General features: G+C 38.2%; 2 protein-coding genes across 3 annotated transcripts; both read left to right on the plus strand.

Moving 5' to 3' along the window:
* On the plus strand, positions 1 to 1,514 carry LOC122587524 (the record flags this gene model as incomplete). The annotated part of the gene is made up of 3 exons (XM_043759709.1): positions 1 to 189; positions 921 to 1,070; positions 1,419 to 1,514. Coding segments are annotated over 3 exons (435 nt in total), but the record flags the coding sequence as incomplete, so codon positions are not given.
* A 3,382-nt stretch (positions 1,515 to 4,896) lies between these two features.
* Positions 4,897 to 16,575, plus strand: LOC122586511 (FBD-associated F-box protein At2g26860-like). Of its 2 annotated transcripts, none has more exons than XM_043758495.1 (5): positions 4,897 to 5,038; positions 13,420 to 14,422; positions 14,680 to 14,871; positions 15,686 to 16,171; positions 16,249 to 16,575. In XM_043758495.1, exons 2-4 carry the CDS (start codon positions 13,559 to 13,561, stop codon positions 16,163 to 16,165), a joined length of 1,536 nt encoding a protein of 511 aa, XP_043614430.1. In that variant the 5' UTR covers positions 4,897 to 5,038; positions 13,420 to 13,558; the 3' UTR covers positions 16,166 to 16,171; positions 16,249 to 16,575. The 2 variants fall into 2 exon arrangements, with proteins under 2 accessions (XP_043614430.1, XP_043614429.1); XM_043758494.1 differs by lacking the exon at positions 4,897 to 5,038 and adding an exon at positions 12,352 to 12,545.
* Positions 16,576 to 25,779: the final 9,204 nt, after the last annotated feature.

The following is a 25,779-nucleotide window of genomic DNA, read 5'->3' on the forward strand; positions in this document are numbered from 1 at the left end:
CATCCAAGACATTCTTTCCAGACTCCCGGTGAAACCAATGCGGCTATCGATGGTGGGCCCGTCACTCATCTCATCACACTCCACAATGCGGCTCATGATGATACCATTAAAGCTGAACATCTGAATGGGTTAGTTTTTTTCACTTCCAGAATTACAAAATTTCGCGTCTGTTGTAAGCCCGGCTACTCGTAAGGTTTTTGAAGTCCCCCCTCCTTTTAGCGATAAGCATTGCAAATACTTGTTTGGGTTTGATGAGTCCAAAGCTGAGCATAAGATTTTGTGATTGCGAGTTTATGATATTCTCTTTGTCGACTTATTCTTGGAAAAAGATTCATGTGGATCTCGTGATGCAGTAGAAGTAGCTCCATCGGGTAATGGCTATCTTAAATAAAAGCTCTAGGAAACGCGCTTCTGTTTTCAGTATGCAAGCAGGATTTTACTTTGTTTGTCTATTGCATGTAATGGTGGATTTAAGATTGTCCTAGGATTTCTTATGTTAAGTACTGTTCTATGTCGTTTATTATGGTTGTATGCTTCAAGTACTGATTCTATTTTCTTTGATTAGCTTTTATGAAAGTTGCTTTGAGTTATCATGCAAGTACAATGTTTGACATCATTTTGATAAACTTGGTAGGTTGTTAATTTTGATGATCAAAGTCACCTGTATTAGCTGACCCATTATCCGGACTCCTTATCCAACCCACCCGGTTTTGATAAGTTTGGCCTGTCTACATACCCTTTAGTAATGCATTGGTTTAGAATTTTATATCTGCTCTCTCCTTGCCTCTATTCAGATACTTTTAGTGTTTGTTAACAACTGGGAATGTACATTTACAGTAGTTCCCTTTTAGAAACTATAACATGATGGTTAATTTTCTGGCTGCTTTGTTTAAGCATGATTAACCTGATGTTTATGGTAGGTTAAGGCTCTTATATATCCGTGTAAACTGATTGAGTCTCTTTGGCTTCACAACTCTGGAAAATCTCATCATAGACTCATGTGTATTTCTCACATCATTTCCTATATACGCCTCATTGTGGTATTGGAAGTGGCAAGATCAGTTGGGTGGGTAAGTGAGGAGTGTTAAACCTACAGCTTTTAGTTGAATGATTTGACCTGCCATCAACTAAGGTATTCACTATTCAGTATGTTTTTAAAATGCTCTGTTTGGGGGTGTTTGCGATTAATTATTGATTTGGTGGAGTTGTATTTAACCTTGCGATTATATTTTGGAACACACAGAGACGAACACTTACCACATCCAACACATCACTGCTAACCATCTGCCATCCTTCATTCACCAAACTCCACTTCACTGAAGCCACTGCAGGTCACTACATTGCCATGTCCATCTTTGTTTACGACACAGCCGCTTGAACATTAGGATGCTTGACCTTAAATCGATAAGGCTTTTTAGACTACAACTGCCGGGATCCTTATTTTCTCTATAACAAGCTATTCATGGAGAAAAATTGATGTGAAACTTCCTTTTGATATTAGTGAGGGACATTGATTTTGGGTGGAAAAAAGGAGTATTTCCGTCTATGATGTCAAACATTTGATGCTATAATGTCATACATATGAATCAGAGTTTCTTTTATTTGGTTGATAATCAACATTCCCTTAAGCGGGTCAGAATTCGTGTAAAATATAACGATCCCAATCTAACCTAATAATTTAAATAAATGGATTGTTAGGACCTGTCATGATTGTGTGGTGGAAACCTGCAAAATGCAGATTAATTTTGATTTTACATGACTATGAAAATCTTTTTGGTGTGAGAAACCATTACATTCTTACAGGACTATGATTGTGTGGTGGTCTGTTGGAAACCAGCAAAGTGCAGATATGGATTTTACAGGACAATGAAAATCTTTAGAGTCTTGGATGGACCTTTACCTTTACCTTAAGATTAGATTCTGTTAATATGGTCAAGATTGTGATTGTGGTCTCCCCGAGGTTTAGATGAAGCACGGTAGTGATTCTGTTCATATGAGTGACTTTTATGGTCAGTAGAACTTTGATGGGTATAACTCCTTTCGCAAGTTGCAACTTCTAAGTTGGTTATATATGTTGTTTTCTTATTTAAAGTAAGACTCATGAGTTATCTAATCACGATATTAGAAATTTTTTTTTTTTTTTTTTAACCAAGGAGCTGTATGGCGTCTTTGTCAAGCTGTATGTGAGGTTAATATAGATAGATAATGCAATGTATGATTTCAAATAAATTCTGGTGATCCAAAATGCTTTAAATGTGCTTTCTCAAGTCATCTTCCTCATTGTACGAAAATTTTGAATATTATGACTGTTGAGCTCTCTCTAGTTCTGAGATCGAGCTCTAGGTTGTCTCTTCGGCGTAGGCTTTGGCTTCGCGTTGCCGTCGAGAGTTTTTTTTTTAAGGGTTAAACCCTAGACCGGAGGTCATTCTGAAGTAGCATATTGATCCCAATCTGACCTGTTTGAATTTTTTTGAAGTAGTTAATTATCTAAATTCTAAATACATAATCATATTATTACATTTATATTATATTTTTTAAAATACAAAACGATTTATAAGGTTGTCCATATCAGATATAATTTTGGCTAGTTTTCGCCTGGTTGGTTGTCGGTTATATATTGTTTTTGCTAAAGAGGTTCGTAGGTGTTTCGAGGTTGCCTGTTTGAAAATATTTATAATCATTTTTCAAAACGGCGTTTGGAATTTCGTATCTGTTAAGTTTTCCTAAACAAGCATATCTAAGAGCTCTATTAGATATAGAAGATGTTTTTCTCCATTTATTGTGCAATTTTCTGAACAGAGATCTATATGGTTTATATGAAAACTTGCATGTGCAAGCAACTTTAATTCTTAAATGATGACCAAAATCATTATAGCCGTCGCGTGTTTAATGATTGAACGTTTTAAGTTATTTGATCAATGTTCATTGCGTATTATGTTTTTGTTTAGCAGGTTTCCACTCTATCTGTGGAGAACTACATCACTGCTAGTCATGCCTCATTCACTGGGAGGTATCAAGCAAAGAGATTCAGGAAGGCTCAGTGCCCAATTGTGAAGCGTTTGACCTGCTTTTGAAAACTGTTATGGTACCTTTTGTAATGTTAAAGACGGAAGTTATTGGTAATATATTTTGATTTATTTTTGGCATTTGACTTGACCGCCAAAACATTAAACTTCCGAAGGGTGTTATTCCACATGAATTTGTGACATGGTTTACTAGAAAAAGTCGGAATACAGTCAGGTTAAACCACTCCTTTTTGATCAAAGACACATGATTGTGTTGTGGAAACCAGTGAAATGCATGCTTGGGTGTTACAAGACTATGTAAACTGTGTTGTGTTACATAAACCATTATGTTTTCAAGTGTTGGATTGAATTATATGATATGATGATTCTTGTGTTATGCCATAGATTGACTAGGGATACGTCAATGCATCTATCTTTGACATGAAAACTAAAAGTATAAAATTAGTTTATTCAATCTGGGTTATCAGTTCCTGCACGCGAAAATAGTGAAGTTTGATCAAGTTGAAAGCATTTGACCTAAAAGAGAAGAATGGACCGTGGATCTCATGATGCGATGGAAGCGACAGAAGTAGCTTTATCGGGTAATGGCATTTCAGTTGGCTACTTATTTATGTTCTTCTTCGACCCCTGAGGGAAATAAAGAGAATGGAGCAAAATCACTACCGCTGAAGTATATCAATGCTTAAATTATAAATGCGATGTTTAAGATATACAACAATATGTACTTTTGAAATTATCTAGTGGCAAATAAGGTTTACTTAATAATATCGGTGATAAATCTACCCTAATGTTTCATTTTTGATGGAAAATTTACACTTGTAACTTATTTAGTGGAAAACATGAGTGTTTCAAAAAATCAATTATAAATTTGCATTTTTAAAATATTTTGAGTGACAAATTTAGTCAATTAACCGATAACTGAACAAAACTTACAAAATTTAAACAAATTTTTGAAATGAAAGATTTTAGCAGAAAAATAGATCCTAATAATACTTAGAATATCCGTACCTTATTGCCAATTGGAACAATTGCAAAATTTGTTTCTTTATTATTATTATTATTATTATTATTATTATTATTATTATTATTATTATTATTATTTTATTTTATTTTATAAGATTTTAGCTGGCCTTGCCACAAGGGTGATAGCTTAGTCGTTAGGGAGTTTTTCACTTTGTAGTTTCTTTCTAAGGGGTCATGGGTTCAAATTTTGCCACATGCAAATGTGCTGGGGGGGCCTTAGCAATGCTATACCCATCTACAAATGATTCGAACCCGGCGTGAGTGCATCAAAGTTGGAGGTGTTAGCCATTTATCTGATCTTTCTTTAAAAAAAAATAGAACTTTGATGGGTATAACTCTGTTCCCAAGTTGCAATTTCTAAGTTGATTTTATATGATGTTTACTTTTTAAAGTAAGACTTAGGAGTTGTCGAATCATAATATTAGAAGTGTTTTTTTATAACTAAACAGCTGTATGGTGCCTTTGTCAAGCTGTATGTTAGGTTAGTTTAGATAGATCATGCAATGTATGATTTCAAACTAATTCTAGTCGTACCAAAATGCTTTAAATGTGTTTTTCTCAAGTCATCTTTCTCATTGTAAAATATGTTGAGTTTTATGACCTTTAAGTTTTCTCTCTAGAGAGATAGTTTTCTTTCTTTTTAGATTTGAGATCAAGCTCTAGGTTCGGACGTGTTTGACACAAGCATTTCAAGGAGTTTTTAAGAAGCTTTAACTTTTAATTTAAATTAAAAGCTCTTATTTTATCAAATGTTTTGTTTGATAACAAGTAGGTTTTAATTTGATATAAAAAGCGTATAAATCAAACGCTACTTTAACTTAAAGTGTTCAAAAATTAGCTAGAGCTTTTAATACCCAAATTTACATAAATCCCCAAATCTCTAATCACGTTCCCTGTTTCACTAAAATATCCCTATATTCTTTGCAACATATGACTGCTTCGAAGTAAATCAGAGACGTAGCCCTATTCTTCTTTCAAGTATTGCTCATGTAAGTGCTTCTAATAGAGACGTAGCCCTATTCTTCTAATATTATTTATTTTTTTAGTATTTTTACAAATCTGTTCTTGCTTGACATACAACTGTGTTTGTGTACATGACTAATGAAATAGTAATCAGATGGGTATAACACATGTGATTGTTTCATGCTTTAATAATTAAACAACATATTAATATAAATTAAAGCATTGGTTACACTCTTACACCTTTTGGTTGTAAAGTGTTGATTCGACTATTTGTTCAAAAAATTCCAGAATTATTTGATACATTGTTTTTAATGCGTAGTTTTTAGCTTTTTTTTTATTTTTTTATTTTCTTTTATTTATTTATCTATATAGTGTCTCGTCTTATTTCTTTGTTTGATAAAATTTTTAGTAACAGAAGTTAACCTTTTGTTTGATTTTCTTTATATGATGTTTAATTTATTCATAATAGTTATTATGGCTACATTTACATTGCATGACTATATTCGTAATAGTTTTGGAGAAAACGTGATGTTTACAATGATGGAACTAGCAACGTCCAAATTATATACCGTGTGACGAACTTCATGATATTTGCATTTGCTGTTGAGTGATTTTTTCATTTTTTTTTACTTATATATGGTGATATTTTAATTGTTATAATATTATGTCCTTTTTGCCATTTTATACTTTTAAGCTCTAGCTACTGCTATCATGCCAAACACCTGTAAAAAATAAAAGCACCGTCTAACAGCTTTGATGAAATGCTACCGCTTAGAGCTCTAACTAAAAGTTACAGTTTACATAGAGTTATAGTTTACATAGAGTTATAGCTAACAGATATATCTAGTTTTGCCAAACATATTCTTAATGATATCGGTGATAAATTTACCCTTGTAACTTTATTTTCTAAAAATCAGTGATAAATTTGCATTTTTTTTACATATTTTGAGTGGCAAATTTGGTTAATTGAACAAAACTTACAAGGGCCCATCAATATGATCCAATAATTCAACCCCTATATATTTTCGGAACCTTGTGTTTTAGTAATTAAAGCATCCGATAATTTGTGTGTCGTCCAAAAGGTATGTTTTCGCTAGGAAAAGTCAGAACTATATCTATACTTCGAGCCTACAATGATACGAGTAATATATATTTATATCTGTTGTTAGTATTAAATTGGGATTAGTTTCCTGAAATGTAATTATCTTTGACCGAATGTCTATAGTAGAAAAAAACTAAAGTTATGTGTATTGTATGTAAGCAACTTGAAAAAATGTTTATTGTATGTAAAAAAACATACGTGGCAACCATATACTGGTGCCACTTGTCAGATTGTAATTGGTTGAAACGAAATTCTTACATACAATAAACATTATTTCAAAGTTGTTTACTGATGGAGATTCAGAACCAAAAACAAATAGTAAATGGAAGAAATAGAGATGAAATAGGGAAGGTTTTTTATTAATGAAGATAATAGGAAAACCAAAAGGTCCCAGGGATGAATCCCTCTCTCAAAGCAAAGCTGAGAGCCAATACATAGAGAAAATATTTAACCCGTCTACAATGTCCCTCCCCATTCCATTTTATACACCTCACTCTCTCTCACTTTATTAAAGTAAATTAATAGCCAACTTCCTGAATTCCCTTCTGGTTCCTTCTAGAATACACATGCATAATTCTGGGTCTTTGGTCATTAGATACTAATAGATCAGAATTTGTATCATTACTCCCGCCTTCTAACAAAGTCTTGTCCTCAAGACTTGCATTAGGAAATTGACTCTTAATAGTTGCAGCATCTTCCCAAGTAGCTTCTTCTTCTGATTGTCCCTTCCAATGAATTAACCACTGCTCCATTGGTTCTTGAAAAGTCTTGATAGAACGTCGTGCTAAAACTGCCAAAGGAGTCAACAGATCAGAAGCACCCAACTCCAATTCTGGTGGTAGACTCTATTCAACAGGTACGGAGATAGCCTTCTTAAGAAGTGATACATGGAAGACGGGATGAATTTTCGATGTGGGAGGAAGATCCAACTTGTAAGCCACGGGTCCAAGCTTGTCTATGATCTTGAAAGGGCCAAAAAACTTAGCAGATAGCTTCTGATGAATGCGACTTGCAACAGAAGCTTGGCGATAAGGTTTCAGCTTAACATAAACCCATTCCCCAACCAAAAAATTGACATCTCTCCTCTTCTTATCAGCCTGTGCTTTCATTGTAGATTGAGCATGCAAGAGATGTTGCTTTAATTGCTTTAAAGCTTCATCCCGGTCTTGCAACTCTTGAGCAACTGTCTGAACTCGTACCTCTCCCGGAATAAAATGTATAACAGATGGGGGTTTCCGTCCATACACGATTTCAAAAGGGGTTACTCCGGTAGAACCATGAAATGTTGAATTATACCAGAACTCTGCCCAAGGGATCCAAGCTGACCAATTACGGGGATGGTCAGTAGCAAAGCATCTTAAGTATGTCTTTAAACAACGATTAATCACCTCAGTTTGACCATCCGTTTCCGGATGATAAGCAGAACTCATGTGTAACTCTGTTCCCTGGGCACGAAAGATCTCTTGCCAAAATCTACCGATAAACAATGGGTCACGATCACTAATTATCGACTTGGGAATTCCATGGTGACGCACAATTTCTTTCACGAAAATTTCAGCCACTGTTTTTGCTGTGTACGGATGTTTAAGCAACACAAAATGGCTATACTTTGAAAGTCTATCAACCACTACTAACAAAGCATCGTACCCCTTTGACTTAGGCAGCCCCAAAATAAAATCCATAGAAAGATGCTCCCAAATTGCTTCTGGGATGTCTAAGGGTTGTAAAAGCCCACGAGGAGCGGTGGAACTTGTTTTGCAACGTTGACATATGTCACATTCCCGCACAAATTTCTTGACATCCTTTAACATTCCTGGCCAATAGAGATTGGCTGCTAGCCGTCGATAAGTGCGGTAATAGCCAGAATGTCCTCCCGAAGCAGAAGTATGAAACTCTCGCAACAAAGCAGGAATAAATTTAGAAGTACGAGCAATTACCAATCTATTCTTATAATATAAGACCCCCTGATGTAGCGAGAAACCAAGAGGTACCTTAGTTCCTTCCAAACAGGCCTGCATAAGTGTTTCACTCTCTGCATCCTTCTGGGCTTCTTCCACCATTTGGGCACCTTGCAACCATAAAGGTTCTGACACAAGTGTCGAAAATTCCCCAGAATCTGCTTTTCGTGATAACGCATCCGCTACCCTATTTTCCCTTCCTGGCTTATAGAGAATGTCAAAGTTGTAGCCAAGCAACTTTGCTACCCAATTCTGTTGGTCTGGGGTAGTAATTCGCTGCTGTAACAAATACTTTAAGCTTTTCTGATCGGTATATACCACAAATGTGGTGCCCAACAAATATGAACGCCAGTGTTGCACCGCTAAGACCAATGCCATTATCTCCCGTTCATAAGCCGATTTGGTAAGGCTCTGGTCACTTAAAGCTTTACTATAATAAGCAATAGGTTTTCCGTGTTGCATTAAAACAACTCCAATACCACGGCCCAATGCATCACATTCAACAACAAAAGGAAGATTGAAATCTGGTAAAGCCAAAACAGGGGCTGAACTCAAGGCTTGTTTTAAAGCCTCAAAGGCTTGTTAAGCGTCATCATTCCAATGGAAAGCATCTTTTTTTGTTAAATCAGTTAATGGTCGGGCAATACTACCATAACTTTTCACAAATTTTCGATAGTATCCCGTAAGACCAAGAAAGCCACGAAGTTCTTTAATTTGTTTCGGAACAGGCCAATCCATAACTGCAGTAACTTTACTTGAATCCATTGACACCCCTTCCTCAGAAATTATGTGACCAAGGTATTCCACCGAAGTCTGACCGAAATAACACTTCTTTTGATTAACTACGAATTGATGTTGTAATAAAATTTCAAGAACCTGCTGCAAATCTTTCAGATGAGTTTCCTAACTCAGGCTGTAAATTAAGATATCATCGAAGAAGATGACTACCTTTTGACGTAACAATGGACGAAAGATATCATTCATAATAGCTTGGAATGTAGCAAGTGCGTTCATAAGTCCAAAAGGCATTACTAAGTATTCATAGTGGCCATCATGTGTACGAAACGCAGTTCTCTCAATGCTTTCAGGGTGCATACGAATCTGATTATAACCTGATTTCAGGTCTAACTTAGAGAAAAATCGTGCTTCGTGTAACTCGTCTAAAAGTTCCTCCACCACTGGAATTGGAAATTTATCAGGAACGGTAGCTTTGTTAAGAGCTTGATAATCAACGCACATCCTCCAAGTTTGATCTTTCTTTCGAACCAAAATTACAGGACTAGAAAAAGCACTTTTGCTGGGACGAATCATGCCCAAAGAAAGAAGCTCCTGAACTTGTTTCTCAATCTCGGCCTTTTGAGCATGAGGATACCGATATGGGCGCACACAAATGGGTTCATTAGGATTCAAAAGTACAATACTATGATCATGAGAACGAATTGGGGGCATTCCTGACAACGCCTTGAAAACAGCCCTGCAATTATTCAAAATATTCTGTAATTCTTGCTCTTGTGATAACGACAACCCAACCGACACAGCTGTCAACAAAGAGTGAGAGAAACTGCCTGAATGAACGAACCTGATGAGGACAAGATAACCATTGATGGAAAGCAACTTGATGAAGGGAAGAACCAACTCCATGAAGAGTAACCTATTCATCATTATGTACAAAACGCATCCACAAATCCTGCCAATTGTGAGTCACTTCCCCTAATGACTTCAACCAATCCATACCCAACACCACATCCAGATCTCCAGTGTCAAATACTAACGCATTAATGAAAAAGGAACAAGTTCCCACCGAAACTAAAACATTGCAACATTGCTGCGTAATTAAAACTTTATAACCATCTCCAAGTTGAATGTGAATACCTTGGAATGAAGTAATACGCAGTCCTAATGAATGGACCAGTTTGCGTGAGATAAAGTTGTGGGTGGCACCACTGTCAACCAAAATCAACACCAGATGGTGAGCCACAAAGCCCTCAAGCTTTAATGTGTTTCCATCAGAAACTGAAACATGAGCCCCAAAATACTCCAACACCGAACAAGACCCTTGAGCAATTTGAGGTGATTCCAACAACTTTGCCCGAACTTAAACCTCTTCTACTTGATACTGAGTACCACTATCGTCATTGTACTCATCATCACCCAACAGTAGAACTCGTAATTTACCCTCTGGACATTTGTGTGCAGGACCAAATTGCTGTCCACAGCGGAAACACAAACCCTTTCTTCTACGTTCCTCCCATTCTGTTCGTGTAAGCGATCTAACTCCCCGATCACGACTAAGGACATTTGAGATCTCAACGGAGTTAGAACCTTGTGAACGAGGACTGAGGGCACGATTGGGCTCCATCCGAACAGGCCCAGTTCCCATTTTAGGCGACAGCGGCCCACGAGACTCATTGTGACCCAGTAAACGATCAACAGAATGAAAATTAGGCGACCCCCCCTGTTGTTGATAACGAAAACGAAACTGAGAAATACCGGCGGATGAAGGACAGAGCATCTCCTCCACATCCTTGGCCAAATACATGGCATCCAAACGAGAAGAAGGTCTATGTAATCGAACCCAACGCTTAACCTCATCACGTAGACCAGCAACAAAATAGCCTAACGCCTGAGATTCAGGTAAACGAGGAACTAGCGACAAAAGGTATTCAAAATCATCGATATAATCATGAATTGATGAAGTTTGTTTAATTGTAGCCAACTGTTCATAAGGATTTTGGATCTCCAGCCCACTAAATCTCTGTAACAACTCTAATTCAAATTGATCCCAAGTTAATGAATCATGGACTTGTTGTAAAACAGAGAACCAGTGTTGAGCAACACCAGTCATACTAAGTTGAGCCAAATGGATACGTAAATGAGAAGACGTACCATGGATGGCAAAATACAGTTTTGCTTTTTGAATCCAACCTTGAGGATCGAATCCATAAAACTCTGGTAATTTGATTTTTTTGACTGCCCAAGGCAATCCCACGGAAGAGTTGGGAGGAGTAGGCCCACCATCAAGAAACCCCTCATCTTCACTAGATTTGGGAGGAGTATCCTCACTAGAATTGACAACATAACTAAATCCAGATCCACCACATCCATCCTTAGATGGGGGCGGTTTGCCCTGTTTTTTCATCCATCCCAACATTACCTTACGAAATTCAGCGGATTCAGCCTTATCATTCTCCAAGGTTTTCAGTGATAACTTGATTTCTACAACATCAGATTGAAGACGTTGAATTTGTTCCTCCTGTTGTTCCAAACGGCTTTGAACAGATCGAGTTTCCATTGTAAACAAATAAACAAGAAGAAAAACGGCAGGTCGCTGGCAGGTCGGACCAATGATGGAGATTCAGAACCAAAAACAAATAGTAAATGGAAGAAATAGAGATGAAATAGGGAAGGTTTTTTATTAATGAAGATAATAGGAAAACCAAAAGGTCCCAGGGATGAATCCCTCTCTCAAAGCAAAGCTAAGAGCCAATACATAGAGAAAATATTTAACCCGTCTACAATGTCCCTCCCCATTCCATTTTATACACCTCACTCTCTCTCACTTTATTAAAGTAAATTAATAGCCAACTTCCTGAATTCCTTTCTGGTTCCTTCTAGAATACACATGCATAATTCTGGGTCTTTGGTCATTAGATACTAATAGATCAGAATTTGTATCATTTACATACAATACACACAACTTTAGTTATTTCCTACTATAGACATTCGTTCAAAGTTTTTTACATTCGAGGGAACTAATCCCTAAATTAATCTTTCATGAGATCCAAAAAGTTTGAACAGCTTGTTGATTGAGACATGATAATATTTAACCATGTGATTGAAATCAATGTGAGAAGAAGGTAGAAACATATAAATTTATATCCCATATAAAAAAACTGATCAAAGTATTCATTATAGTGTTTTTACTTGACAAAATGATATAATTTATGAATTGTATTAAGAGTTAAGGTTGATTGTGTTGGAAACGCATTAGCCCGTGAGGTCACATACGATGAAAACTTAGATGCCCAGATATGTGTATATTGTGTACATATATACAATCACCAAAATAATTAATCGATAAATGATTTATTAATTAATTAATTAAAAAAGATTTGACATTTTAGGTTCAATGTATCGATTCTTGAGTGGGCCATAAAATCACCATGAGATCTCAATGTGGATATACGATATCTATTTTGGATTTGCTGTTTCTAGATTTCTAGCCGAGCTAGTCTATAAATTGACTTTGTTTAAGTCTTTTAGAAAAGTTCATATATGTGCTCTGTCCTACAAACTAAAAGGAGTACGAGATTTCCTTCTTGAGCTCTCGTATGTAATAAAAGACATTTGGGATTTCTTTTGATGCTCATGGGTAAAACAAGTAAAAGGGTCATACTAGGAGTTTGGCTCTAAGTGATTAAGATCTAGCAATCTTTGGGCATTATTTGAAGTGTTTGTGGATCAATTGTAGAGGTAATCATACTATTGAATACTGTTTCCTCATACACTACTTGAAATAAAGGTGTTACTTCAAATCTATCTATTATGATAGCATCGTGTAATTGGATCTTGCAGGAAATATTAATTAATCGTGTGCATGTTCTATAAATAATACATGTTTGTATCTTTAGTCTTCCGTTGCTTATATATAAATTTTAAAAGGACACACGAAGGCTAATTTTTCCCACAGATTGTCGTTACATTGCTATCAATTTACCTATTCAGTAAGAGTTTGGCCTCACCCATCTCATTCTTTTAAAGGTTTTTCCCCCATAATATAACATATCTTTAGACCAAATTAATAGAGGGTTCATAGAATTACACGAGTAAGTTTTAAGTATTATGCAATTGGGTAATTACTACAGTAAAGTGAAGTCTCGTAAAATTGATTATATCCACCTTCAAGGTGTGGCCTAGTCATAGGCTGTCATTACATTTTACAAGACTCGTGTCACATTTGAATCTCACTAGATAATATCTTGGGGTGTCAAGGAAAGAGTTTTGAAAGATATCTCTGTTAGACTGCGTTCTGAGTCAAAAAGACGTGACCGGAGGAACTTGAACACGGAAAACCTCATCCAGCTTGTACACAAACTTGATAAACTTGCAAGTAACAAAATATTGGAAAAAATGTAAGGAAAAGATATGTGATCATACAATCATGATTGTCTTGTATGAACAGTAGTTTTGTATAAAAAAAGATTCAGTTGTGATATACTTTAGTTGCTATAAGCATCACCGGCCAACACTAACTTTATGCTAGACCTTAAAAATTAGTTTGAGCCATGTGCCATTTGTGTTGACCACATTTGTATTTCCTGATTGTTGCTTTTTATTAAAAATGCAGAGTTTGGAGCCAAAAGAGAAGTGTTCCTGATTATGGCTTAGCAACCTAGATAACCAAGCAAAAAGAAAGACAGGGGAATCTACCGAAGTATATAGTGTTTGATGATTGCATACTTATATTAAGATAGTGTGTGAAGAAAATGCATTTTGGGCATGATCAAAAGAGAATGAATGTACAAGATGATAGACTAAGCAATTTACCAGACGATCTTATCCATAAAATCCTCTCTTATATTAGTACCAAAGAATCGATTGGAACCAGTTTTTTGGCATCGAGATGGAGGTTCATGTGGACTTCATTGCCGTATCTCAGCTTCTCAAGTATGGAGTTCTCTGATTTGCAAAAGTTCTCCAAATTTGTAACACGTGTTCTCTCTCGCCGCAATGATAAAACAAAAGTGTCTTCTGTCAAACTATGTTTTTGTGGAAAGGTTACTCAGGCGTTTGTCAAAAGACTTATGAAGTATGCATTTTCCCACAATGTACAACAAATGACCGTCGAATTCCTTGACAAGAAGACCAAATTCCCACTTTCCGCTTTTAATTCTCAGTCTCTAGAATATCTCTCTTTGATTGGACTTGGTGGTTGTTGTCAAACCATAACGGCTATACCGACTTGGGAGCTTCCGGCTTTAACAACATTGCATCTTGATCGTGTCTCATTTTCTGCTAACCATGTTGGTCTTTTCTACAACTTGGTAAACTTGAAGAATCTCACCTTAAAGCACTACAAAATGATGGGGTCTCTTATCAGTCATCCTAAACTTTGTTCTCTCACGCTTGAATATGGAAAAGAGGTTGTGACTGTGGTTGCACCTCAGCTAAAGAATCTCTCTTTAACTCTCTTGAAGAAATTTCCGAATTTTCTAAATGGTTTGCCTACTTTGGAAAAGGTGGATCTCTGTATTAATTGCCCTCGCACAGCAGATTCTAAAAAATATGTTCGTCTGCTTCAACAGGTCAACGGTGTCAAATTTCTTACCCTTAATCTGGAAGTTATAGAGGTATTTGATCGTACTGTTTATAATGTGTATTCTACCAAGACTTTTGCTTTCCAGTTTGTACAATAGCAATTCCATGGTAACACTATGGTTAAAGGGACATAGTGATGGGATATGAATCCATGACCTCCATTTCGATGCTGTGTGTCCTCCACCATTAGGCTACTACCGTGGGGACGTGTTGCAAGCATTTATTACATTCACTTATTATGGCTGTTTAGCTGAGCTAACTGTCCTGTATATATGTAATTTTGCTTCAGGTTCTTTCTTCATCAGTGAAACTATTCTTAAATCAGCCCTTTACATTCGCTAACTTGAAAACATTAAAGATTTATCCGTTACACATAAACTTGGACCGGCAAGCACAAATGAAAGAAATTGTGTCTGCTCTTGTCAAAAACTACTTCCTCGATAGTTCTCCAAGCGCCACAGTGACAATGGCTTCACGTAAGGTACGTATTTTCACCATAAAGTATATATATTCTTGTATGTCAGGCATCGTTTCCTTGTTTCTCTCAGTTTTAGACTAGATTATAACATGAATTTGGTGTGTAATTCAAATTAGCATGCGTAATTTCAGTAAAATAGACGTTGATTCCTTGCTATCTAGCTTTAATCTGGTGAAGTTATTTCATATATCGCCAACTTGTGAACCACCTTTAGTTCATTAGTTATATTGCAAGACCTCTGTTCTTATTAGCAGAATGGGCCAGGTTAGCAGTCAATGGTGGAGCCAAGATTTTCATTATGGGGTCGCCAAACAGTTTTCATGATACTAATACGCGTAAAATTAAACTACAAAATTAAATTACATCAGTTTGGGGTTGTCAATTACCTTTAAAACTAAATAAATACATAAGAATGTACTAGAAATAGAGTTTCATATACATTGTGGGGTTTCCATGGCCACCAGTCCACCACATAGCTCCACCACTAATCAGGTACTTTGTTTTCTGCTTCTTTTGACACGGCCGGGCGCATGCTGCAACTTATACTATGACAATATTCATTGGTGAAACTTTGTTTGCATATTTATTTCTTTTTTGTAGATCTTTATATACCCACAACTATATATATATGCTGTTAAGTTTTGTTACATCCATACGGTGTGGCTTATGCATCACTTGTATCAGTACTTCGATCTGTTATATCCTAAAGTGAATCAGCTCTGGTAAATCTTGACTATAAGTAAGTGCATGGTGTAAAAAAGAGTCTATTTTCGCCTGTGGGTTTCTAAAAATTCTTTGGTTCATGCAAAAACTCCAGATTAGACCTGCAAGGAACACTGCAGTGGCACAAAAACATATGTCAGAAGTACAAGTGATGCTAGATGAGCTGAAAGATCAACTGAATAAAGGGAAAATACCAACGGGGGCCAATAAGGCAAAGATGAATGATCGAGTCAATTCAAACGTTGAAAACCAATCAGGGACAAAAAGGTCGCTTCACATTGGGGAAAGGATGAAGCAGATCCAGAACTCTTGGGAAGATTTGAGTTTGCAGATGAACATTGAGAAATCGAATGCTTCTCGCCTCTTTTCAGAATTGAGTCATATAGAACAACTATTTACAGATCTACCGGCATCAAAGAGGGCCGAGTTGCAGCCATGTTTTGCTAGTCTGTGTGAAGAAGCTGACACTGTCATGAATAAAGCTATAGATCGTATGAAGATCCAATGTGAGCTGAAGCGAAGGCGTTTAATTGGCTACTTTCATGACCTTACGAAGGCATCACATTCATCCTAGCAAATCGTAAGTTCCTCAATTTCTTATATAAGTCTTCAATATGCCATCTCTGGTCTCATATCTGTCTTCTGTTTTAATTTCAGGTTCGCCCGAACATCCTTTGTTAATATTTACTCCAGTTTTATAGTCCCCAACCTGCTCATGCTTATTGAAATGGTAATTTTCTTTATTGTTTTTCTAAACTAAATACGCGTAAGACATTTATATTGTAATTAAGAGAAATGTGAAAATATAATACGAGACCAATTGCAATAGAATTGGGAAAATTTCCTTATTATCACCTTTGAATCTGGATTTTTCTACGTACTATTGGGACACAATCCTCTTACCAACAGTTGGATTGCACAATTATTGGATGAACTTTTCTTTGATGTCTATGAAACTTTAAACTAGATTTTGTTTGTTTGTTACCATTTACCAAAGCTTATTATTTATTCCATTAAGAAAACTGAATGATTTTTAGTATATACTATAGGTGTACCTCTGCAGTGGTGGATGAGTTTTAGAAAAAAAATTGAATTTTGGTGTAAATCAAATTTATAAATAAAACTTGCAAACTTCAATTAGTACATGAAGCAAGTGGTGCGGTTGGAGAACACCTTCCCTGACCATTGCGTTTGGGTTGTCTAACATACAAGAATATCAAAATTGTGATATTTGGCAAATTTTATATATGATGATGATTAGTGAAATAATATGGAAATACCAGTTGAAATTTAAATTTAACAACAAATTGCAACGCGACACTCGTTTTTCTGTAATGGCGAAGGGACTGTGGTGACAAAATGATAACTTACCACACTCGTGTTGTTCATGCGATGAAGCGACAACATATTCCATTGCGGTGCTCGTATGCGGTTTATATATTATATAGGGATTAGTGCGCCGGAATGTAACAAACTATGCCCAAAAGGTTATAGTGTGCACGAACTAACGTTTTTTTTCTATTGTATGCATAAACTTAGTAAAAATGTTCAAATCATAAAATGTGAATACGTGGCAGCCCGTATGAGCTGTCACGTGTAAATTATTTTTTTTTTAACAGGCCACGTGTAAGGTTTTTATTGGTCGGTCACAAAAAGTTGCATGATATAAACTTTTTTATTAAGTTTATGTATACAATAAAAAAAAGGTAGTTTGTGCACACTATAGCCTTTTAGGCATAGTTTATTACCTTCCGGCGCACTAAACCCTATTGTATAAGTATTCCTGTTAGTTTTCCTATTGGTAACATCGGTGTGATCCATCTTCTTGAGTTAAGTAGTTCAGTTTGGCATACATTGAAGTATCAAGATCAATATCTTTACTCCCAAGGAATAAGTCATTGATAAAAAGGGAGGGATGTTAAGCTACCTTATCAATTTACACAATAAATATTGTTGGCATTCTGGGCATCAATGGGTCGGGTTGATGGTTACTGGTTAAAGCCTGGAACCGACCCATATTATTATTCGGGTCAAAGTTTTCAACCGTAAACACATAAAATGGCATAAACCACCACCCAAATGCAACTTAATGTAAATATTAAAATTATATATGATTGGGATAAGTATATGTAAATGTAATTAATTATGGACGAAAGTCTATATCTATACTCCCTTATAAAGAGTATTGGATTTTTTAAAATTAAGCACTTTTTGTTCTTTCCAAAATATCCCTATTTAAACATAAAACCCTTATATACCATCTTTTCCACATTCTCTCTAATCTTTACACGCCTCATCGACCTTCTATCACCCTCTGCCGCCGCTCTCCTTCTCCACCGCCTCCCTTTTATATTGTCATACCTTCTAGCCGCTGCAATGCGCGGGCACTATGCTCGTTGTGAAAAAATTAAAGTTGTATTCATTGTATGTATCAACTTGCTATCTTGTCTATTGTATGTTTGACCGGGTCGCCTATTTGGAGAAGCGCTTGTCTGAGCAGGATGTGGAGATGAAGGTGTTGTGGGCGGGTTTGAAGAGGCGTCACGATGAGCTTTTGGAAAAAAATCTGGACAATGTTGAACTTCGCCGAGAAGTAAAAGTGTTTGTGAAAGAAGTAATTCCGCATATTTGTGAAACTCTTGCTCTAGGACCAGAGGCTGTTGCTTTAGTTGATGCTGTCGTGAATGCTTCGAAGAAGAAAGGGATAGCTTTCATTCAGCATTCCGATCAATCTCCTGAATATCTCCAGGCTAAACAGGTGTTCGACGAAGCCATCTCAAAGCTGGCGAATTACCAGAGTAACTATGTTCATGATCTCACCCACCTGCACAATACCGGGGTGCACAGTTTCCTAGTCGTGAAACCCCGGTTTGGTTAGCTGTAATAATTTTAAGACTTGTTTTGGTATGTATCTTTTAATCTGTTTTGATGTTAAACTTATGGTACCCATATGCATGATTTAACAGACGGTTTAGTTGCTTATTTTACTTATGGTATGTTTCTATATGACCATATTCTGCGTGCTTATAAATATTATGTTATAGCAGATTTGGCCATTATTGGCTTGAGGATTAATTTTTAGAAGTAGTTAAAACTTGCCTCTCTTACGTGATTACGTGTATAAGGTTAGCTTATTCAGGCGTCCTTGTTAGCTTGTTCCATTTTTACGAGGGTAGCGATCCCCCCAAGGCGAATATCACCTTGACGCTTTTGCCCCAGCCGTACGGGACTTTCTGCGGTTTTTCTAATATATACATATATGGCCATTTTATATATATTTTGTTTGCATTTTCCCGTGGGGTTTGATGCTTAAATGAGGCACTCGGCCAAATGTATGTGTGAGTAGAATCGCTTGCAGGCGTTTGCATTTAATACTACATATATTTTAAAAGGAAAAAGGGTTCTAACAGTAGAATTTCCGCAGATTTGAGCCATTCCATGTTCTGTCAACCGGAGCTCCTTCCGGTGATTCAAGTTCGTATGCTCCATTTCCAAATGCTCTCCTCACCCTGTATGGACCCTCCCAAGTAGGTCCCATTTTTCCAGTGTATTCTTTTTCGCTCGTGCTATTCAACTGCAGCATGTAGTCACCAACTTTGAATGTTGTTGGGTTCACCCTTTTGTTGTAATATCCTTCAATCTTCTTTTTAAACGCGGCTTCTCTGATGGCGACGATTTCTCGTCGTTCTTCCAGTAAATCCAGATCTATCCTTAGTTCGTCCTCGTTCCCTTCGGTATTTATCATCTTGTGGGTAGAAACTTGGAATTCTGCTGGGACGACAGCCTCCGTTCCGAATGCTAGGCTAAAAGGGGTTTCTCCGTTGCTTCGTTTTGGCGTCGTCCTGTTGGCCCAAAAAACTAGTGGTAGTTCATCTATCCATCCCTTGTGGTTTCGTCCTAAGCGTTTCTCCATTCCTTTGATTATTTCCCTGTTGATCACTTCCACTTGTCCGTTCCCTTGGGGATGGTAAACGGACGTGAAGGATTGTTGAATCTGCAATTGCTTGCAGAATTCTGGAAAAACGCCTTTGGCGAATTGTGGGCCATTATCTGAGACAATTGTGTGTGGTATTCCAAATCTGCATATGATGTGTTCCCATACAAACTTCTTCATCTGGTCTCCGTTTGTCGTGGCCAGCGGCTTTTCCTCTACCCACTTAGTGAAGTAATCGATGGCGACAACCAAAATTTTTTTCTTATTTTGGGCTTCGGGAAGAGGTCTTACAATGTCGATGCCCCATTTTATGAAAGGCCATGCCGACGTGACGGAGGTCATATCATTCTTAGGTTGTCTCGGGACGTTGGCACGTATCTGACATGACTCGCAATTCTTTAATAATGCTGTGGAATCCTGATGCATTGTCGGCCAAAAATACCCTAGCCTCATAGCCTTCGTTGCGACGGATCTCGCTCCCGCATGCGCTCCGCAGATTCCTTCGTGTATCTCTCGAATGATTATTTCTGCTTGGTTTGGACCTACGTATCGGAGCCACGGCATGACGAAGCCTTTTTTGTACAGTTTTTTATCTTGGATCTTGTATTGCGAGGCTTTCACCCTTATCTTTTGGGCTTCGTCCTTGTCCGAGGGGAGTATTCCGCTTATTAAGTATTCGTAGATGGGGGTCATCCAATTTTTGCCCTCTTCTTCCACAAGATCAGAGACTTGTTTTTCTTTGATCGATCTTTCCTTGAGGACTTCTACCAGTACCTGTTTCCCCATGTGTCCGAATGTAAGTGAAGCCAGCTTGCTCAAGGCATCTGCTTTTTTGTTTTGATTTCTTCGAATGTGCTCTATTTCGAAGTTACTGAAGCATTCCATCAATTCCTGTACCTTTTGTAGGTATAGTTTCGTGGTGCTCTGCTTGGCTTCGTAGTCCCCTTTTACTTGGTTTGCGACTAATTGGGAGTCGACATATACCTGTAGGTTGCGGATCTTCATGCCTCTGGCGATCTGAAGCCCTGCTAGCAATGCTTCGTACTCAGCTTCATTATTTGTTACTCCGAACTCAAATCTTAGGGCGTAGGTAAATTCTTTGCCTTCGGGACTAACCAGCATCAGACCTGCTCCACAGCCATCAGAGCTTGCGACCCCATCGGTATATAATTTCCATACATCATTTTCGACATTCCCCAATACTTCTAGTGACATGGAGTGTGTCATCGAGTTCTCGCCTTCGTGGACTTCGCTAATGAAGTCAGCCAATACTTGCCCTTTAATTGCATTCCTGGCCCTGAACTCAATGTCGTGCTCTCCCAATTCGATGGCCCATTTGGCCACACGACCCGACTTCTCCGGTTTAAGTAATATCTGCCTTATTGGCTTATCCGATAACACAACGATGGGATGTGCTTGAAAGTACCTTCGCAACCTACGTGTTGCGTGAACGAGGGCCAAGGTTAGTTTCTCTAACTCGGGATAGTTGGCTTCTGCACCTTGAAGGACTCTGCTCACGAAGTAAATGGGTATCTGTCGTTTATCCCTTTCTGCCACGAGCACGGCGCTGACGCATTCAAGGGAGGCAGCCAGATATATGTAGAGTATTTCCTTCGGTTTTGGGGCTGTTAGCGTTGGCAGGTCTGCAATATATTTTCTCATCTGTTCCAGAGCTCTCCCCGCTTCTTCTGTCCATGTGAAGTCCTTATTCTTGAGACACCCCTTTAACACTTTGAAGAAGGGCAATTGTTTATCAGCTCCGCGCGAGAGGAAGCGGCTGAGGGCAGCGAGTTTGCCATTCAGACTTTGGGCTTCTGTGATTGTCCTTGGTGCCGAAATTTGCTTTAACTTATTTATCTTGGAGGGATTCGCATGGATGCCTTTGTTACTTACATAGTATCCTAAAAACTTGCCTTCCTCTACTCTAAACGAACACTTCTTGGGGTTGAGTTTCATGTTGATTTTCCTGAGGTTCCCAAAGGTTTCCAGGATATCCTCGATGAGTCCCTCTTCATCCCTGCTTTTGATAACCATGTCGTCAACGTATGCTTCTAGATTCCTTCCTATTTGTTTAGCGAAAGCCTTGTCGACTAATCTTTGGTATGTGGCTCCTGCGTTCTTAAGGCCAAAGGGCATCTTTCGATAACAATAGGTTCCCTTACTGGTGTAGAAGGCTGTCTTGTCTTCATCTTCCTCCGCCATCTGTATCTGGTGATACCCTTTGTATGCATCCAAAAAACACTTAAGCTTATGTTCTGCCAACGATTCCACTTTCCAATCGATCTCCGGGAGGGGGTAACAGTCTTTTGGGCATGCCTTATTGATATTTGTAAAGTCAACGCACATCCTCCACCCTCCGTCTCCTTTCTTGACCATTACCGGGTTAGCGATCCAGATAGGGTAGACTGACTCTCTTATTATTCCTGCTTTGAGTAGTTCGTCCACCTCCTTTCTGGCGGCCTCATCTCTTTCGGCGGAAAGGCTGTGTCTCTTCTGGTGAACAAGCTCTATATGCTTGTGCTCCTTCAGGCGATGCTCCGTGACGAAAGGTCTTCCTTCCAATGTCAAGGTTCTTGGAACCCCCGTCATATCTGAATAGTCCCATGCGAAGACATCTATATTGGCTTGTAGTAGTTTTTTAAGTTTGTGTTTGCATCCTTCTGAAAGTTGGGTACCTATGGAAATCGTTTGTTCGGGAAAGTTTGGGTTAATCACCAACTTTGTTGCGTCCTCGTCTTCCTGCGTTTTCATGGGGGTAGGTGGGACGTCATCATCTACCCTTTTCACATCATTGATTTGTTTTACTGGCTCGTAAGAGGAGTAGATCGATCCTATCCCTGTTTCCGATTGGAATTTAATGACCCTATGGATGACAGAGGAGATCATTTTCATCTTTTGCATCGCGGGTCTTCCCAAGATTATATTGTAGGGGGACGGGGATCGTACTATCGAGAGATCTAGCGTGTCCGTTCGCTCGTGTATTCCATCTGTGATGGTCACGTCTAGGTCGAATTCTCCCAGTGGCCATGTATGTTCCCCGGAAAAACCTACAAATGGTCCCCGAGAATCCGTCCTTCGGGCTCGTATGGATTCTGGCATTTTGAGGAAGCAGTGTTCGAAGATAACATCACATTCACTCCCCCCATCCAGGTACACCCTCCAGACGTCAACATTAAATACCGTAGCTTGGATGATGAGCGGATCACTCGAAGGTTCATTTTCCCCTAGTAACGGGAAATAGAACCCTTCCGACGTCGTTTTGGCCATGGTCAGATCGCTGATTCTTGCCTGCTGAATGGCCAGAGCAGACCTTCTTCCTCTCGTCATCCTGTCTTTCTTTTTTACCATTTTCACAGCGTAAGATGTACAAAACGGTATATCAGCGGGTTTTTCTGGTTCAATAGAGGGTCCCACGGATGGCGCCACTGTTTGTACACCAAACCGAGATTAGGTTGAGAAAAGGGAATGATGGGTGTTTTTGATCGTATGTTGGCGATTCCCTTATGGTAGAGTGTAAGCCTCTTTACGCCAACTAGCTACGATCGTAAGCCGATTAGGGTTGCGTTGTTTTTTCCTGAATGTGTGTGTGAATGAAGAACGAAGTAGATGGTCCTTTGTGAATTCTTTGGAGTCATCTTTATAGGGGGATGGGGAGAGAAACTTGTCAACCCCTTTCTTTCGTGATTTTTAGGGATAGATCTCACTTTCCAAAATAATTGGAATCGATCGTCCTTAATTTAGGGAGGAAGAGATTTAGGCAATCTCTCCTTCATTTGAGTGTTATTTCCAATCGGGCGCCTTTCACACGCAGGTTCTTTCGTAGCGTTGTGGGTTATCACTTATTTGTGCGTCAGGCCCTTCGTAGCGTAGTATGGACATGCCATCACCCATGATCCTTCTTTCCCCAAACTCCATTTCAATCGCTCTCTCACCGCCAACTGCACTGCCCTATTCATATCTGCTGATGACAGATCCACTCAAGAACGACACTTTCTGTCAGCACCGCTTGATGGTGGGCCGGCCCGTCACTTATCTCACTACACTCCATGATGCTCCTATAAATTATGCAGTGAACATCTCAATAGGTTAGTTGTTTTCACTACTAGAATGTCTCTTGAAAATTTAGCTTTTGCTGTAAACCCGGCCACTCGTAAGTGTTGGATTTTTTAATAAAACACACACACAATTTGTTGGTATTTTAGTGTAATTGGATTAATTGTTTATATAAGTCATAATAATACATCATATAAGTATGGTGGTGCGGAGTGCACGCTTATATGAATTTATTATGATCTTAGGGGTGAAGCCCCAAAGGGACTGGGGTCCGGAGGCAGCGCCCCTGGGAGCGGGGTCCAAGGGGCAGAGCCCCTGGCTGGGGTCGAGCCCCTGGCTGGGGTCGAGCTGCCAGGTCAACTTGGAAATTTTGATGTTGGTAATGAAAAGTGTAAATCAGAATTATGGCATGCTAGACTAGGACATGTACATTATAAGAGATTAATAGACATGTCGAAAATGAGTCTAATACCTTCTTTTGATGTTGGTAATGAAAAGTGTAAAACTTGCATGTTGACTAAGATCACTAGACAACCTTTCACTAAAAATGTCATTAGAGATACAAAGGTATTAGAACTTGTGCACAGTGACTTGTGTGATTTTCATTCAACTCCATCACTTGGCAATAAAAAGTATGTGGTTACTTTTATTGATGATGCTACTAGATATTGCTATATTTACTTGTGTCATACAAAATATGAAGCTCTTGATAAATTTAAGATTTATAAGGAAGAGGTAGAGCTTTATCATGGTGTGAAGATTAAAACTCTTCGCACTGATAGGAGAGGTGAGTATTATGATCCAGTGTACTTCCAATCCACTGGAATAGTACATCAAACCACTGCTCCATATACACCATAGCAAAATCGTGTATCTGAGAGAAATCATAGGACGCTAAAAGAAATGGTTAGTTCCATGTTATGCTATTTTGGCCTAAGCGAAAGATTTTGGGGGTAAGGCTATGTTGACAGCTTGTTATCTTTTGAATAAAGTTCCTAATAAAAAGAGTAAGATGACCCCCTTATGAGCTTTGGCATAAAAAGATTCCAACATTGAGTTACCTTAGAGTTTGGGGTTGTAGAGCTGTGGTGAGACTGACTGACCCTAAGATCAATAACATTGGTCAAAGAGGTATAGACTGTGTTTTCATTGGCTATCCTGAGAATTCTGTCTGCTATAGGTTTTATGTCATAGAACCTAATGACTATGTATCTGTGCACTCTATTGTAGAGTCAAGGGATGCTGATTTTGGCAATGAGGATAGATTTACTTCTTTGCCAAAACCTGCAGACATGATTGCAAGTTCTAGTAACACTGTTACATCTGACCAAGTGACTGAGACACCTCCTGAGCCTAGGAGGAGTGGAAGGGCAAGAAAACCCAAGTCTTATGGTGATGATTTCCAACTATATTTGGTTGAAGGATCAAGGGATGAAATTCACTTTCAATATCAATATTGTTTTAATGTTGATGATGATCCAAAGACCTATAGTGAAGCTATGCCTTCAAGGGACGCTGCATTTTGGAAAGAGGCAATTCAGGATGAAATTGGAAATTGGCTGATTTACCACCTGGATGTGAACCATTGGGTAGGAAATGTATCTTCAAAAAGAAGATGAAGATGGATGGAAGCAGAGACAAGTATAAAGCTAGATTGGTTATCCAAGGCTTTAGGCAAAAGAAAGATATTGATTTCTTTGATACCTATGCTCCTGTTGCTAGGATTACCACCATTAGATTATTGTTAGCACTTGCTGCTATACATAATCTTGTGATTCACCAAATGGATGTGAAAACTGCTTTTCTGAATGGTGAATTGGATGAAGAGATTTACATGAAACAACCTGAAGGTTTTGTCATGCCTGGTAATGAGAAGAAGGTTTGTAAATTGGTAAAATCTCTTTATGGTCTAAAGCAAGCCCCTAAGCAGTAGCATCAGAAGTTTGATGAGGTTGTGTTGTCTAATGGTTTTGCATTAAACCAAGCAGACAAATGTGTCTATAGCAGATTTGATTCTTCTGGTAAAGGAGTGATAATTTGCTTGTATGTTGATGACATGTTGATCTTTGGTACTGACCAAAATCAAGTTGATAAAACTAAAGAATTTTTGTCATCAAAGTTTGATATGAAAGACATGGGGGTGGCTGATGTGATTCTTGGGATTAAGATCATACGTGGGGAACATGGTATCTCTATTTCTC

This window comes from Erigeron canadensis, chromosome 2 (genome assembly GCF_010389155.1).
Source record: "Erigeron canadensis isolate Cc75 chromosome 2, C_canadensis_v1, whole genome shotgun sequence".
In the NCBI taxonomy this organism is placed as follows: domain Eukaryota; kingdom Viridiplantae; phylum Streptophyta; class Magnoliopsida; order Asterales; family Asteraceae; genus Erigeron; species Erigeron canadensis.